We start from the raw sequence: 17,268 nt of genomic DNA on the forward strand, positions 1-17,268 counted from the left end.
AATGTAGGTTTAATAAATGTGGTAAGTTGTACCCAAAGTCCTTGTATAGATGGGCCGGTGTAATTCGTTTTTTCAGTTCCACCATTTTGTGCGAGAGCGCCCGTGTGTGGTAACCAAGTAGGGGTGCTCGATTCTAGAAAATGTTGGGATTCGATTCAATATTTTGTTCAAAGATGAGTCAAAGCTAGCAAATCTTTATTCAAAAACAACATGGGGAAGAACCTGTGATTAAACAGTACTGTTTTAAATGCGTGTAACGCTGATCAGACACTGATTGCCCTCATTAACATGGGTTGGGCAGACACGTCAGCTCTGAATGGACTGAATCACTTAAAAAAAAAAAACAACTATATCGTGTTAGTTTGCTTGGTTTTCGGTTGGAATATACCAATTGTGTCGTACAACTGATGTTTTTGTATGAATGTCGTGAAACGTATTTTCCAGACACGCCAGGACATCCACTTTATAGAATCGATTCCAAAGCTCCAGAGTCGACTCTATCCACAAATGTCGGGAAACGGAGAGTTGATTCTATTTGGGATCGACTCCTAGCCCTGCAACTAAGTGCCGAGTGTTGCCGAAAGCGAGACAAACTTGTTTTCTGTAACGTAGCTAATCCTAAAACTGATTTTGCCGAGTGTTTATTAAAGCATTAATTTCAACACAACGGAAAATACTTGTACATCGCTGCTGATTTTGACTATAGTGTGGGAAACTCAGTAGTTGCGAGGTTTAGTGTAGTCGTCCACCTAAAGCGACCAAAAATGTCGGAGGACCAGTTCAGTGTAGACGACCCGATGATGAAGATGGAGGAAGATGGAAAAGGGGACGAGGAAACGGTGGTTGGAGATGGAGCAGGAGAGGCCGAAGGATCAAAGATTGATGCGAGTAAAAATGAAGAAGACGAGGGGTGAGCTACATGCTGTGTTAACATTGACTTAACCCTGTTCAGAACCGAGCAGCGCTAATGTATGCGCTACGTTAGCCACACTCTGCATCCCCCTACCGCACTCCAATAACCAATGGGCCTGTCATAAATATGATTCATTGTTAGTTTTTGTTATTTTAATACTAATCGAATGCCATTATGATGGCGCAGGTAGACAGCAGCTAAATTAGCTGCTTGTCTCTCTTACCTCACAGCTTTACTTTATCTGTACTTCGCAGCTAACGCTAGCCTGTGCTGATACCACCCGCGGCAGACGGCAGTTACGTTACATTGCACAAACTGAAGAGTAGGGCGACAGCTGGTGAAATCCCTTCCTAATCAAAGCATGGTGTGCGAACGACTTACTAATACGTGGGAACGAGACATCTATTCCCGACGCACATTCGAGTCGTTTCCATGAATTTATAAGTCATGCGCACACATCAATTGTATTACGAAGGATTGAGCAACTCCAAGCTTAGCACTGACTGGAAAATGTGAGTGAGAAGCACTGCTTTTCCTGCAAACAGGAATGCTAATAGTAGCATAGCTAAAAAGCTAACGCATAATATTTAACATTTAGCTAGCTACGTTACCCTAAAGGCGTTGTAACACTCGGGTAAAAAGGAAAAGTGCACTGACCCATAACAGGGAATTGGGTTTCCAGCTTTTCTAAAAATTTAGCTGTTTGGAGTCAGCTGCCGGGAATACATCCATTTACTATCGCAGTTCTCCTTGAAGCCTATGAACGCGGGCCGTTCATTCATAAATAAAGCCACTTAAACGCCATTGTGAAATATCTTTCAAAGCCGTTTGTGACAACAATTAATTTTGCACCTATCTGACTTCTCCGGTGTCTGCCAATTTTAATCCATAAATAACTCAATAAATAAATGTATGATGTTCATATTTAATCTGAAAAGAAAACTTAAACTCTTTTAAGGTTATATCTAGTTGATAAAACACACTCCATTGAAACTATGACCCTATCATCGTTAAAGAAACCAGTTTGTCGCCTGCGGTTGGTAGATGTACCGTTGCGCAGCTGCTGTTTTGTTGTTGTGGAAACGCCAGAGACGTTGCTAAGACAGGCTTAGCCTACGTGTGTAACATTTGTGCAACGTTTCATCACAATCTTGTGTAAAGAGTGTTAACATTGTTCTTCTGTAAATGTAGAAAAGACCACTCTGAAGCAGTCAGACAGCTTACACTTTGGGCTTTGTGGAATACACAAACAAGTTTTTAAAATGCATATATTTCATTGATGATGCTTGAAATTTCAATGAAAGTGAAACTGTGTTGGATTAGGGTAAATCAAACATCTGCATGGGCCAACACTGGCCCACAGACCACAATTTGTGCAGCCCTGGCCTTGATTAACAAGTTTGAATGACTTCGACATTATTAGTGTCATGCAAATAAATGATCACATTTAAATGAATGCACCAATAAAACCAGAGTAACCGATAGACCCTCCAATCATTATAGGGGGAGAGCCAACATTTTTTTTAATGAAATCTGAATTATATCAAAATAATGGGCTTTTATTATTATTATTTTTCTACAGGAAAATGTTTGTTGGAGGTTTGAGCTGGGACACAACAAAGAAGGACTTAAAAGATTACTTCTCCAAGTTTGGGGAGGTTGTAGACTGCACTTTAAAACTGGATCCGATGACGGGCCGGTCCAGAGGCTTTGGCTTTGTGCTGTTTAAAGAAGCTGAAAGTGTGGAAAAGGTAATGCAATGTAATTTAGCAAATTAACAGAGTACAATATAGAGGTCTGGTTGTTGTGTGGGGTGTAGTTTAACTTACTTAATTAACTCCTATTTTAACTTTTGATGTATTGAGTTTTTCATCCACTATAATAAAATATTCAACCTACTTTTGTGATGTCTTGTCATCTGCTGATCACAGGTCATTCAACAGAAAGAGCACAAACTTAATGGTAAAGTGATTGACCCCAAAAAAGCTAAAGCCATGAAGTCCAAAGAGCCCGTGAAGAAGATATTTGTTGGTGGCCTTTCACCAGACACTCCTGAGGAGAAGATCAGAGAGTACTTTGATGCATTTGGAGAGGTGTGTAAAAAGAATCAGTCTTTATAGACGTTATAGTTTCACTGTAGAGCATGTTTTAAGAGATGCCGTTAATCTGAATTAGATGTAGAATTATAATTTTTAATAATGAATGTGCAGTTTTTATCTTGATCTTCAGTATTAATGTAATAATTAAGATGGGTTTGCCTGTGTTCAGGTGGAGTCTATTGAGTTGCCAATGGAAAATAAGACAAATAAAAGGCGAGGTTTCTGTTTCATCACCTTCAAAGAGGAAGAACCAGTAAAGAAAATCATGGAAAAGAAATACCATAACATTGGTCTAAGCAAGGTATTGTCTGATGTTAGAAATACATTGACTCCTTGATACAATAATTATTTTTTTTTTTATAAATGTTTAAGTTTTCGATGTAAGACCTAATGCTTGTGTGTGTTTATTTTTATACGCAGTGTGAAATCAAGGTTGCCATGTCAAAGGAGCAGTACCAACAGCAGCAGTGGGGTGGTAGAGGCAGCTATCCATCTAGATCTCGGGGTAGAGGTGGTGAGTACTGTCTTTATGCAGCTGCTTACCCTGCTGTACACAACTAATACATACAACCCTCCAAATACACAGGGGTTTGGTTCCAGGACCCCCCTGTGGAAAATTGAAATAGATGGATGATCAAGTTGTTTACATAAAATAGCACAGTTTATGCGTGTTACCTGTGCCCATCTTCTTTATACTTTAAATCATTTCTATGTTAACTGTAATACTTAGTACTGTGTTAAGGCTGTGTAAATAGTTGTTCAGTTCCCTCATCCAGTTGTTATCCCTTTTTGTGAAATGACTTCTGTATGACCATCAATAGAAGCACAAGCTGGACCACATCTGGAAGTCTGGAACCTGGCAGACAGACCTGTCACAGTCAAGACTTCAAAGTGCCCACAGATATATAACTGGGCAGCTGCTTACCAGTGTTTCTCATTACCCATCCCCTTCAAGATCATCAGATTTTCTCACAACACAGAATTTTGCCAGGACACATACACTTGCTAAGCTTCCTCATTGTGTGACATCTAAGGCATGCTACACCCCGCTAGCTTGTGCGTCATGTTGAGCTAGCCAATTAGCCAGCGCAAGGTGTTCAGGCCATTATGGATTCAGCATAGTGCTCATTGCAGTGCAAATTTACATTTTGTTTGAGGGAACACTTTTTTCCTAATATATTCATTCATCTGCATTTGTTTAAAACCGCAGTCTGATGACTGTACTTCTGTGCTTTTCAACCATACAGATGCTTTGCTTTGTTAGTCTGTGGGAAGATTAACGTTTTGTGTCTTTTTTTTCAGGGCCTAACCAGAATTGGAACCAGGGTTATGGAAATTACTGGAATCAAGGTTATGGAAATTATGGAAACTATGGCTACAACAATCAAGGCTATGGTGGATACGGGGGCTATGATTACTCTGGTTACAACAACTACTACGGATATGGTGACTACAGCAGTATGTAATACTGTTTGTGAAAACACTGAAAGAAACTCTAAGGATGTATCATGGATTGTTTTGGTACCTGTATTATGACAACTGTGCACTAAATACCTAGGCAAAAATTACTTGCATGCATCATATGCTTTAAGCTTTAAATATAGATCATTCATTCATTCATTTGTTTTGACTGTCTTGCAGGGGAATATTTCTTTAACTTAATGTATAACATATTTATTGTATGAGATGTGACTATATATGAAATGGGAAAGGGATGTCTTGCCTTCGGAACATTGTCACAAGTGCCTTGAGACCCTTCAACGAGAATCCAGAATGTACATCTGTAGGCCATGGGAAAATGACCACTAGCCAATGGCCATTTTTTAGAACAAAATAAACTATTTTTAAAAAAAATCTCCAATTTACTCTAAAACTTTTTGTCTCCCTGTATAATTGAAATATGTTTGAATACAATTTGAAGTAAGTATCCAGAAAGTTATCATATAATCATCATCATATTTACTATGTATAAGATATGTATAAGAATTTTTTAACTTAAGTTTATATTTTAGATGAAAAAGAATGAAGTGGAATATGAATATATAGACTATCATTTTCTCTGCTTTCAATTTGGTTTTTACCCCTCAGTTTGATCATATTAAGGTTTTCACTGATTTAACAGGAGCTGTGCTTTTTTTTTTTGTTTTTTGTTTGTTTTTTTTTTTTTTCTCTGTTCTCTGCTCAACCTGCAGACCAGCAGAGTGGTTACGGCAAATCTCCAAGGCGAGGTGGCCATCAAAACAGTTACAAGCCATACTAATACATAAACTACAAAAAGTAGATGCAGGTATGTCATTGCATTACTTACAACAAGCCATCATTAAACAATAATGTATAATACATTGATCCGTAAGTTAATAGATTTTGCTTAATTTTGTTTTTCTTTAAAGTTTTTTACAGCACCCTGAAGTGCTTTACTGTAGTGGTAACATAGAGACTTCAGTCTTTTGGCAATAATATAACAGCTGGCTTTTGGCTGTTTCTTGCCATTTTGTAACATTAAAAAATAACAGGTACAGTACTGCTAAATGGGTACCAGAAAATAAGGATTTACAACAAAAGAAAAAAGAAGAATGTTGTCTCCTAACTCTGACCTTGTTTGTACCTGCCAGCGGGGACTTCCTTGCAGGCCATGAGCTGACCTCCCGATTCTCTCAGGCCCGCTCAATGCGGACAGGGTACGAGAGGCGTACGCTCTCGAATGCTCCCATTTGGTATGGTCTTCCAACATCCTGTATATGAATTGTCAAAGAAAGAAAAACATAACGGATACATCCAGCTTTTAATCTTCATCTTTTTTTGTGTCTCTTTTTAAATTTTACTGAATTTGTTTTATGTAATACATTCTATTTCTATAATTTGTAATGGCATTTTTTACAGGCACCTCAAGTAATGGTTAAATAGGACAACAGCCTTAAAATTAATAACTGTTAACTGTTTACCTTTCAAAGGCTACAGCTTTCTCTGGATTTTCCAGTGTTAATATATGCACTTCTAATCTTACCCGTAATGCTTGCTTTTCCTTATTTATAGCTCGTGTAGCAGTAATAGCCAGTAATCCATGAGCTAAAACCTGGTTTGTACTGGGACACCACGTCGGAGAAGTGCTTAATTTTCATATTTGTATTGTGTCTTGTTCTACTGACAGCGGTGGAAATGGTTCATTTATAAGCAATGTTAATTTCATCTAACAAATTCTCTTTTTTAACCATTGGAAAACTTGGTGTATGTCCCCAGAATTTGCATGCACTGTTTCTTTTATTGTGAATTTTCAAAAGAAAAATGAATACTTTAATACTAAAATGTGTATTTAAAATTTTAAACTTTAAAAGGGGATTTGTAGGGGTTTTTTGTACCTTAATTGAAGTGTGCAGTATTTTCGTCTCCATAATCAAATAATTTAGAATTAGGCATTCTTGTATATTAATGAAACTGATTAATATTGCTTTTCCTGTCTTTCAGGTGGCAGTGTGGTTTGGAGGTAACTTTGGAACACAAAACCATTGTGTCAAGGCTATTGTTTATTATGGAGTGTTGTTAAAAAGAAAAAAAAAGAAAAAACAAGAGTCTTCATTTCAACTACAGATACTGGCCAAGCCCAGTAGAACTTGTTTTTGACAGATTATTGAAGGTGGATATTATAATCAACATTGCACTCACATGTAACATGTTCTGCCCTAGTCAAAAATTTTTCTTGTTTTGTGTTGAATTTATATGCTAACTACTTCTTTTAGAGTTTGTAGATATGAACTTAGTCAGATTTCTTGTGAAAGTGTTGTGCTTTTGCTTCGTGAAATCATTTGTAATTTTCTATAATGAGTATTTATTAGTTAAATGAAGAGTACAAATGTTTAATATTCATTTCATATAGACCTAGCAATGTTTTTGCTACAAAATCACATAAACCATTCAGAGATGCAATGGATGAAATAAAGTGTATAAACTGCACATTGAGTTTCTTCCTTGTGAATATTGCACAGTCTCTCTTTATTAGAAGCAGTGTGGTATTTTACACAATAAGCAGTATTTTACATGCCAGTAGTTTGGTCAGCAATTGACAATTTCTTTTTGTAGATTACACTTGAATTGGAAAATTAAACATCTGATTATATGGACATACTTACAAAAATGAGTCCCAAATAAAAAATAAAAACACTTCCTTTTCCATTTACAGATAATGACTTAGAATGAATCACTTGTTTGCAAAAATAAATGACAGCTGTAAATGTTTCAAAGGTCTAAAGGAGGACATGGGTAACAATTAACTTTAGTGTTTGATGGGGGCTGAGAATGAAACATTAATTTGTGATTCAAAAGTAAATAAAAACAAAAATTCACAGTGCTTAGTCTCAAACAAGCCTTCCATTTGGAGTGTGTAGGTCTATGTATGTGTCTTTTATTGGAGTTAGTTTTATGCACAGCACTTTTCATCTTTATTTTCCAAAGTACTTAAATGAAAGTTTAAACAGTTAAAAATCCAAATTAATATAAATCAAAAATGAAAACCTATTTATAAAAAGCTAAAAATGAAACAAGAACATAAATACATAGGTCTACTCAGTGTATTCACACTTAACGAGGAAGCAGGAAAGTAATTATTATACTATGAGGGAATGACTCCTGTTGCCAAAAGAATGATCAGCACAACAATCACAAGCACTACCACTCCAATTATAATCATCATTTTCATATTTTTCCACCAGAACTTTCTGGAAACCCTTGTGGAAGTCCTTTGGAACGAGTCGGCCTGGTAGAAAGTGCATATATTAAGGAAGAACAATGTAAGCAACATTCTCCAATAATCATTCATAATGACCATTAATAGAGACATTTTACTAATTAGTCCATTGTATAATGATTTAACTTAAATTATGATTATGTTTATCTTTTCTTGAGAAAGGACATAAACTTACAGTTGCCTGTAGGTCATCTGTTTTTCCAATCAGGTCATCTAATCTCTCTCCCCTCTCCAGCACTTTGTTAATGTTGTCTTTGAGGATAACTTTAACATCATTGACCTGCTCCTGTACTTGATTAAGCTTATTTGGGGTCTGGGCTTGTGTACTGCTGTCAGCCTAGAGATAGCAAACAAAACACATGCACCCAGAGTTATCTCTCTGTTGTAACACTTTACTGTGTTGTCAGACAAGGTTAGTCAATTCAAATTTAAAACTGGATTATAATATTCAGTTTAAGTTGTCAACAATGGCATTGATGAAATTTCAGTCCCTATATTACAGAAGGATTTCCAGCACTGGTAGTCAGCATAACATGAAACCACAAAGGAAAAAATGCTATTGTGAAATATACCTTGTAACTGCCTTTGCTAGCAAAAAAATATCCTTGTCTTTTTTGCCAGCTGTGACATTCCTACAATGACATTTTGCCTTCACTTCCCTCTGTTGTGAACCATGGACTTCCTCAGCCATACGCCACAACAGCAATAGTAGAAAGTCTATAGAGCTAATTGTCAGCTGCTGTTCTCCTCAACAATTTTAAATTAATATATTTTTAAAAAAACAGCCTTTTTACATACTTTTAATAGATTCTCTGGTTACTTTGTATGTCTCTCTCTCTGCCTTTAAGGACTTGTACCATCAACAGAGCAAACAGATTGGTTTTACCTTAAGCAAATAACTGTATAGTCACCAGGCAAACAATATGAGAAAACAGTTTCACTTACCATGTTGGTACTTTCCAGATGCCTATTCAAGTCTTATCTTCTCAAACTGTCTAAACTAGAAGCCTATGTTTCATGCCAAACTCTTTACCATTGCTTTTAAGGGATACAGCAAAAAAAAGTGTATTTTCTAGACTTCTGTGAGCTACAACACACGCCTGAATAAACAGACAGAAAGACTTCAGAACTCATTTGCACACATGGCTGCCCCTCCCAGTCAGCTTGTACATTAACCACTGGCAGAAAACTAGAGCCTGCCCACTGGCCTTTACTCAGCCAATCATTTAGGTTGGACCTACCATCTACTCTGCAAACACCTGATGTAGAGCTGCACTGTAATCTTATGGCTGGTCGAAGGCCACAGTTCTTATCAGAGGACTGGTAACAAAGGTACTGCAGAGCTGGAAAGTAATAAAAGAATGAGGTCACACGCCACTTGTTTTGCCAAGACGTTTTGTGTCTTTTTGGTTTACAAGTATTTTTCAGTAGTGAATGCAAAATGGTCAGTATCTGAAGGGTTTAGTAATTTCTTTTTCCATCCACAATGTAGTTTTCTGAACAACAGCTTCACTGGAGTCTTCACAGTTTTAAGGACTTGACATGTTAAATTTATCGCTGCTTTTTGGGCTGATTTTCTAGACATGAATTACACATAATAAAGAACTAAACTGAGGTTGCAATTTTGGATTAACAGTCCCTTAACTGTCAAATTAAGACTAATAAATCTAGGAAGCCAGTAATTTACCTACTTTATACAAATACCTCTTTCTTAAATGAAGGGTGTTGCACTATAGTGACTTAGACCTAAGGTAATGTGAAAGGTTTAATATCATACTGGAGCTCTGTAGCACAGGCATATGTAATGCCATCTTGTGACAGAATATGATATCTGAAATTTACAGTAAACATACACATTCCCATTGAGGTAGAGGGCAGGCTGAAATACTTGACAAAAATGCTCCTATTTATATTTTAGCTTTAATTGAAAGTGTGGAATGTATATCACCTTCTCTTATTTTCTATCACAATTTAATAAATATTAGCACTCTGGTGAGTGGCCTTCTAAAACTACATACCTTATTTACAAAAAAAAATTGCTTGTATTCACACTATTGAAATAAATTACATTAATATGGACTGCTAGTATTGAGCTAGTGAAAAATATTCCCCAATCTACAGGCTACAGTTTTATTCTACCTTCTAAGTTTGTCATCAGAAGGAATTCACTAGACTTCATACAAGAAATTCATACTCTAGATGTGGCGTCCGTGTAGTAAGCATGTTTACATTAGTTTAACTGATGGTTCATTATTTCATTTTGGCTACAGTGTCCATTTAAATGTATGATTCATTATTTCAGTCAGAACTCTGCCTACTGTATCTACAGCCAACGAACTTGCATAAAAACTGATTTTGCTTTTCATGTTGCTACAGTTTGTCTGAACACTACCACCTGTCATCTACAGCTAAATAGATCTAAATGCAGTATGCTTAAAATTCAATAAGCCGAGAGTCATATTTATTTGACAAGGGCCTTTTGTGTTATAATGTCAAGCATTCATTCATTCATTATCTGTAACCACTTATCCGGTGCATCCAGAGTCTACCTGGAATCATTGGGCGCAAGGCAGGAATACACCCTGGAGGGGGCACTAGTCCTTCACAGGGCAACACACACACGGACGCTTTTTGAATCACCAATCCACCTACCAACATGTGTTTTTGGACTGTGGGAGGAAACTGGAGCACCCGGAGGAAACCCACACAGACACAGGGAGAACACACCAACTCCTCACAGACAGTCACCTGGAATGGAACCCACAATCTGCAGGTCCCTGGAGCTATGTGACACTACCTGCTGCGCCACCATGCCGCCCTAATGTCAAACATTTTTACAAAAGATACTAGTACTAGATAGAAATGACTAAAATGTTTATTATTTATTTATGTATGTGTTTTAATTGGTCATTTTTATTTATGTATTTATTTTGGTCATGGCCTCCACACATTGGTGGAAAGTGCAAGGGGGCATGACTATGCAAAGTGGCTCTCAGCATACATTGGTGTGTCCACATTGCACACATAATACTAACTAGTTTATCACAATGTAGTTTGTAATATAACAGTCGTTCCCAAAGACTTTCTGCAGTGCCCTCTAGGGTGTAGAAAATGACTGTTGGATGGGCTTTAACAAAAGTGGGTGTGCAGATGTGTGTTCTTTGTCAAAGGGAGGTGCAGATACTGCAGAAATGTTTAGTCTTGTTGTCTGGGTGCTCGTCCTGATTTATTTAACTGAATCCGCATTTATTGCTTTGTTTCTGTCTTTACTACAATTTGGGTAATCTGGGTATATTAATTCAGCTTTGTTGCATTGGACTGTGTACTGATTTTGCGAAAATATATGTGGGGTCTGTGACCAGACAAAGTCCCTGGGCCCACAGGCAGGTTAAATCACCTCTCTGGGTGTGTGTATGAAGCCCTGCGATGAGCCAACACAATGTTCACTGTGTGTTTCTGCCTTATGCTTGGTAGGCTCCAGACCCACTATGACCATTAACAGGATGACGCTGTTACAGAAATTGAACACCCAAACTGGACCAAGGCCCACCCAATGTTCATTCATTATCTGTAAGCGCTTATCCAATTCAGGGTCGCGGTGGGTCCAGAGCCTACCTGGAATCATTGGGCGCAAGGCGGGAATACACCCTGGAGGGGGCACCAGTCCTGGCCCACCCAATGTGGCATAGATAATTCCCCACATATAAGTTTACGCTCATGGACACACTCTCCTTCCTGTCTGTTCCTTGTACATTCTTGTGAGTCAGACTCAGAACTGGAGCGTCAGACTCGGAGCCAAAGCAAAATGAAATACAGTAGGGTCATACAATGTTTCTGAGTACAAAAAAACAAAAACAAACAAACAAAAAAATAAAAATAAAATAAAAACTGTTTGCCAAAGCTCATATCTAATGGATACAACAACCTATTACCTACCTTAGCCACAGCTTTTTGACCAGATTACCCTAATGTGATGAAATATATCTACAAAGTCTGTAAATTCAAAGTTCTGTTGGCTGCTCACTAACGTATGGATTTGAAAATGAAAAAATAACTGTTCGGGACCCAGTCTGGCGTCACCGTTCACTAGGTCTCCATGGTAACGACGTCAGAGTAAACCACGCCCACTGCTCCGTCTTCAGAGTGGAAGCCCCTCTCCACTGAGCAGAGTCCAGACTCTGCAGGAGCTGAGAAGTTGTGGCTGTTGTCTTCGTTTCTCCTCGTCTCGTCCGCCTTAATTCCCTCATAATGAACAACACCGGATACAGCAAGTCGGGAAAGACGTTCTTGTTCACCTCGGAGTCTGTTGGTGAAGGACACTCGGGTGAGAATCTGCTTTTCTATTCTGCACAGGCCACAGAGAGGAATTTCTGGCAGTGTGTAGTACAGAACGACTGGGAAAGCTGCGATACAGATAAAGTATTAGAATGTACTGTTTCTTTTAAACGACCAAACACTGATTTATTGAATAAAGCATGGTTTCTATACATTAACTAGAAAAGCATATTACCCCGAGTCAAGTCCAGATATGTTATCCTCCTTCTAAACTGGAGCTGAACTTTCTTCAGTCGTTATGTAATCCTGTTTGCAGATAGCGACGCTAAAGCATTAGCAGTTGTAACGTTTTACTGTAACAACGTCGGTTATTCATAAAACTGATACTGATGATGTTCTTCTCTTTCTGGACCACAGATAAGATGTGCGATCAAATAAGTGATGCTGTGTTGGATGCCTATCTCTCCCAGGACCCTGATGCCAAAGTAGCATGTGGTACACTCTGAAAATTCCAGCATTTATGCATCAGATTTATCAATGAATGTCTTCCATTATCAATACTGAATACTTTGATAGAATCAAAGTTATGTCTGATATACTGACTAGATCAATTATGCTGCATTGTGACGTCATCATATGCATATTTGCTTGATTTAATCACATTAGCTTATTTGAAAATACACTGCCTGGCCAAAAAAGAAGTCACACACACACACACAATGTTAAACTTATTGTCCATTGTGCATTATAGCTTTATCTGTAGTCCATCTGATATCCAAAAAAATATCCAGCCGACCTGTGACCACAAACTGTGCAGCAAAAGATAAGCTGCTGTCTTTGACTTGGACCAACAAGGTAGGAAATGGGCACAGTTTTTAAAAAACTCCAGCAACACTTTTTTTATTGGCCAGACAGTGATTCTGATTGTTCTCTTTTCTTTGACTAAATATTTTGGAATATTTGTAATTTACCCATGTATCATTAAATCTGAATGTCCATTTTTGTTTTTCATAATAGAGTGTGTAGCTAAGACAGGTATGATCCTGCTATGTGGAGAGGTGACATCAAGGGCTGTAGTTGATCTTGAGAAGGTGGTCAGAGACACTGTGAAACGTATCGGATATGATGACTCATCCAAGGGTAAAACACAACGTATTTTAATCAGAAAATTGCTAGAGATATTTATTTCAGCCGCTAATTGTATATGTTCAGTGTGCAAACTTCCTTTTTATGATATTGTCAAAGGATATTATTAACTAATTCATTCTTGGTATAATTACCAGGACAACATGACCTTATATAAAGGAAGTGTGATAAATCTGTTGCTACCCTCCCTCTAGGTTTTGACTACAAGACCTGTAATGTGCTTGTGGCCTTGCAGCCGCAGTGTGTTGAGATCAGTGACTGTGTATTTGAAGGAAGAGATGAAGAGGACATTGGTGCCGGTGATCAGGTTAGATACATATTTCAAACAGTGCTTTAATGTTTTATTATTATTATTATAATTAAGTTAATTTCTTTTTTAAACTCTTATTTACCCTCATATTCCATGCTGCCAAGTCACATTCAGGGAAATAAGATCAGTAGAATATAGACTAGGTGTTATATTAATTCAATTATTTGGTAATTCATTATTACCGAACATGTACTTATTACATGAAACATCCATACAGGGCTTAATGTTTGGCTATGCGACAGATGAGACAGAAGAGTGCATGCCGCTGACCATCCTCCTGGCTCATAAGATCAATTACAGGATGAAAGAACTTTCAAGGAATGGAGAGTGTCCATGGATACTTCCGGACTGTAAATCCCAGGTGAAATGTTTGGAAAGAGGCATCTCTTCACACTGTAGTCATTCACAAGATGTGAGTTGATAAAATTCTGTGTTTTGTTTTTGTCAGGTTACAGTGGAGTATCGTGATAACGTCGGAGCAATGGAGCCCATTCGAGTCCACACAATAGTCATCTCAGTTCAGCATAAACCTGACATAACACTGGCTGAAATCAGACAGAATCTGATGGAAAAAGTGGTCAAGGTGGTCATCCCAGCCAAGTACCTGGATGACAGGACTATCTACCACCTGCTGCCAAGTGGGAAGTTCCTTGTTGGTGGTCCGCAAGTAAATACATAATCTGCTTTTTTAATTGTCATAAGTATCAGGCCGTTTGCATTGTTTACTCAGTCGACAGTGTGTATCAGTAATTTGGATTCTGTTTACTTCTTGCTCTGCGGATGCTATTACTACTGCAAGCAAATCACTAAAGTGTTTTGGCACTTCAGATTATATGTGTAAATCAGATGATTGCATAAACAGGGAGATGCAGGCCTTACTGGCAGAAAGATCATTGTTGACACATATGGAGGCTGGGGAGGCCATGGAGGTGGTGCTTTCTCTGGTAAGGATTACTCCAAAGTGGACCGTTCTGGAGCATATGCAGCCCGCTGGGTGGCCAAATCTCTTGTCAAAGCCAAGCTATGCAAAAGGGCACTGGTGCAGGTAAAGTCATTATGGGATCATTTCTCTAACCCTGAATAAATCTATTCTCTACTGCTTTGAATTTGTTCCTCATTAAAAGCATAGTTTAGGTTTTCAATTCAACAACACTTCAGTAACTCAACACTATTAAATATGAAGAGCTGTTGAAAATGGTTTACAGATTACTTTTTTTCTGAGCTTAGGGTAATGTGCAAGTAGACTCTGCTTTATCATGTTTGTAATTAAATGGTTTGCAAAAATGTAAATGTTAAATCAAAATTCTTTCTTTTGGTAGATCTCCTATGCCATTGGTATTAGCCATCCTTTGTCAATCTCCATTTTTCATTATGGCACATCTACAAGAGATGAAGATGAGCTTCTGGAGATTGTTCAGAAGAATTTTGACTTAAGACCAGGAGTAATTGTCAAGTAAGTAACACTAAGTTAAAGCAGAACCAAGTTAAGCTACTTATTCACTTTATGTAACTTAGGAGAAGTACAAACCGGATTCCAAAAAAGTTGGGACACTAGACAAATTGTGAATAAAAACTGAATGCAATGATGTGGAGGTGCCATATTCTAATATTTTTTTCAGAATAGAACACAAATCACAGATCAAAAGTTTAAACTGAGAGAATGTATCATTTTAAGGGAAAAATATGTTGTTTCAAAATTTCATGGCGCCAACAAATCCCAAAAAAGTTGGGACAAGGCCATTTTTTACCACTGTGTGGCATCCCCACTTCTTCTTACAACACTCAACAGACGTCTGGGGACAGAGGAGACCAGTTTCTCAAGTTTAGAAATAGGAATGCTCTCCCATTCGTGTCTAATACAGGCCTCTAGCGGTTCAATCATCTTGGGCCTTCTTTGTCGCACCTTCCTCTTTATGACGCTCCAAATGTTCTCTATAGGTGAAAGATCTGGACTGCAGGCTGCCATTTCAGTACCCGGATCCTTCTCCTACGTAGCCATGATGTTGTGATTGCTGCAGAATGTGGTCTGGCATTATCTTGTTGAAAAATGCAGGGTCTTCCCTGAAAGAGATGACGTCTAGATGGGAGCATATGTTGTTCTAGAACCTGAACATAGTTCTCTGCATTAATGGTGCCTTTCCAGACATGCAAGCTGCCCAAGCCACAAGCACTCATGCAACCCCATACCATCAGTGATGCAGGCTTCTGAACGGAGCGTTGATAACAACTTGGGTTATCCTTGTCCTCTCTGGTCCGGATGACATGGCGTCCCAGTGTTCCATAAAGAACTTGAAATCGTGACTCATCTGACCACAGAACAGTCTTCCATTTTGCCACACTCCATTTTAAAAGACCCCTGGCCCAGTGCAAACGTCTGAGCTTGTGGAGCTTGCTTAGAAATGACTTCCTCTTTGCACTGTAGAGTTTCAGCTGGCAACGGCGGATGGCACGGTGGATTGTGTTCACTGACAATGCTTTCTGGATGTATTCCTGAGCCCATTCTGTTATTTCCTTGACAGTGGCATTCCTGTTTGAGGTGCAGTGACGTTTAAGGGCCCGGAGATCATGAGCATCCAGTAGAGTTTTACGGCCTTGACCCTTACACACAGCAATTGTTCCAGATTCTCTGAATCTTTTGATGATGTTATGCACAGATGATGGTGATAACTTAAAGGTCTTTGCTATTTTACGCTGGGTAACACCATTCTGGTATTGCTGCACTATATTTCTGCGCAACAATGATGGAATTGGTGATCCTCTTACCATCTTGGCTTCAGAGAGACACTGACACTCTGAGAAGCTCTTTTTATACTCAATCATGTTGTCAATTGACCTAATTAGTGTTAATTGGTCTTCCAGCGGTTCGTTATATGCTCAATTTCTTTTTTCCAGCCACTTATTGCTACTTGTCCCAACTTTTTTGGGATTTGTTGACACTGTGAAATTTTGAATCAACATATTTTTCCTTTAAAATGTTACATTTACTCAAATTAAACTTCTGATCTGTCATCTATGTTCTATTACGATTAAAATATTGACATTTGTCATCTCCACATCATTGCATTCAGTTTATATTCACAATTTGTTTAACGTCCCAACTTTTTTGGAATCCGGTTTGTAGTTAATAAATCATTTCTAAACTCTGCCTTTCTATAGTACAGAATTCAAATTCATGTGGAGTTTTGGCCTGTTAAGGTTATTTTATGTAATTTCTAATTGTTTTACAGAGAACTTGGTCTTAAAAGACCGATCTACCAGAAAACTGCCAGCTATGGACATTTTGGAAGAGAGGAATTTCCCTGGGAAAAGCCAAAGAAACTGGTGTTTTAGCTTTTCACCACAAATTTTCTCCTGATCACCCTTGAGGGCACAAATCTAAGAATAATGATGTAAGGGAAATTATAAATAGATGGGAATGGATTTGCCTTTATTCCTTTACCTCTATTCTTTGTCCCTGTCTTGGAAACGGTGTGATTCTGATGTCCTTTTTTATATTAATTTAGAGAAGGATGTTGTTGCTGAAGCATTAGTTGCAAACAGCACTGGTAAGAACAGCTTTAAAACATTTAGTCAGATTTATATTTTGATTGAAATTAAAGCAAAATATATTTCTACTTCTCTATTTCAGAAAAAAAATGTATTTTATAACACACATACTTGCAAAAAGTATTTTTGGACACTCCATGCACATTCATGTTTGAATTTTTACTGACTCTGAAAACAAATAAATATTTTTTTCTGAAGACTGTAGTGGTATTTGCACTTCACACCTTTATGTAAATACCAT

General features: G+C 37.9%; 3 protein-coding genes across 10 annotated transcripts; 2 read left to right on the top strand and 1 right to left on the bottom strand.

Moving 5' to 3' along the window:
* The first annotated feature begins 440 nt into the window (after window positions 1–440).
* hnrnpd (heterogeneous nuclear ribonucleoprotein D) lies at window positions 441–6,887 on the top strand. Of its 7 annotated transcripts, none has more exons than XR_010796148.1 (9): window positions 441–910; window positions 2,496–2,664; window positions 2,845–3,006; window positions 3,182–3,313; window positions 3,433–3,526; window positions 4,315–4,470; window positions 5,205–5,299; window positions 5,625–5,726; window positions 6,475–6,874. XR_010796148.1 is itself a non-coding variant. In XM_066651694.1 (8 exons), exons 1-7 carry the CDS (start codon window positions 765–767, stop codon window positions 5,270–5,272), a joined length of 927 nt encoding a protein of 308 aa, XP_066507791.1. In that variant the 5' UTR covers window positions 442–764; the 3' UTR covers window positions 5,273–5,299; window positions 6,475–6,874. The 7 variants fall into 7 exon arrangements, 2 of the variants coding, with proteins under 2 accessions (XP_066507791.1, XP_066507792.1); XR_010796150.1 differs by having other exon boundaries at window positions 444–910; window positions 4,315–4,458; window positions 6,475–6,872; XR_010796147.1 differs by having other exon boundaries at window positions 442–910; window positions 5,205–5,726.
* Window positions 6,888–6,999: 112 nt separating this feature from the next.
* On the bottom strand, window positions 7,000–12,309 carry si:ch73-234b20.5 (uncharacterized protein LOC449923 homolog). Of its 2 annotated transcripts, XM_066651699.1 has the most exons (5): window positions 11,687–12,309; window positions 8,992–9,093; window positions 8,696–8,788; window positions 7,926–8,087; window positions 7,000–7,759 (listed from the first exon to the last, which is right to left on the bottom strand). In XM_066651699.1, exons 3-5 carry the CDS (start codon window positions 8,696–8,698, stop codon window positions 7,616–7,618), a joined length of 309 nt encoding a protein of 102 aa, XP_066507796.1. In that variant the 5' UTR covers window positions 8,699–8,788; window positions 8,992–9,093; window positions 11,687–12,309; the 3' UTR covers window positions 7,000–7,615. The 2 variants fall into 2 exon arrangements, with proteins under 2 accessions (XP_066507796.1, XP_066507794.1); XM_066651697.1 differs by lacking the exon at window positions 8,696–8,788 and having other exon boundaries at window positions 7,001–7,759; window positions 11,687–12,307.
* Window positions 11,886–17,125, top strand: mat2al (methionine adenosyltransferase II, alpha-like). Its single transcript, XM_066651693.1, has 9 exons — window positions 11,886–12,074; window positions 12,443–12,520; window positions 13,043–13,165; window positions 13,366–13,478; window positions 13,699–13,842; window positions 13,930–14,148; window positions 14,344–14,526; window positions 14,801–14,934; window positions 16,709–17,125. The coding sequence occupies exons 1-9, from the start codon at window positions 11,999–12,001 to the stop codon at window positions 16,809–16,811; spliced, it is 1,173 nt and encodes a 390-aa protein (XP_066507790.1). The 5' UTR covers window positions 11,886–11,998; the 3' UTR covers window positions 16,812–17,125.
* The last annotated feature ends 143 nt before the right edge of the window (window positions 17,126–17,268 follow it).

Source organism: Hoplias malabaricus, chromosome 18 (genome assembly GCF_029633855.1).
Source record: "Hoplias malabaricus isolate fHopMal1 chromosome 18, fHopMal1.hap1, whole genome shotgun sequence".
NCBI classification, from domain to species: domain Eukaryota; kingdom Metazoa; phylum Chordata; class Actinopteri; order Characiformes; family Erythrinidae; genus Hoplias; species Hoplias malabaricus.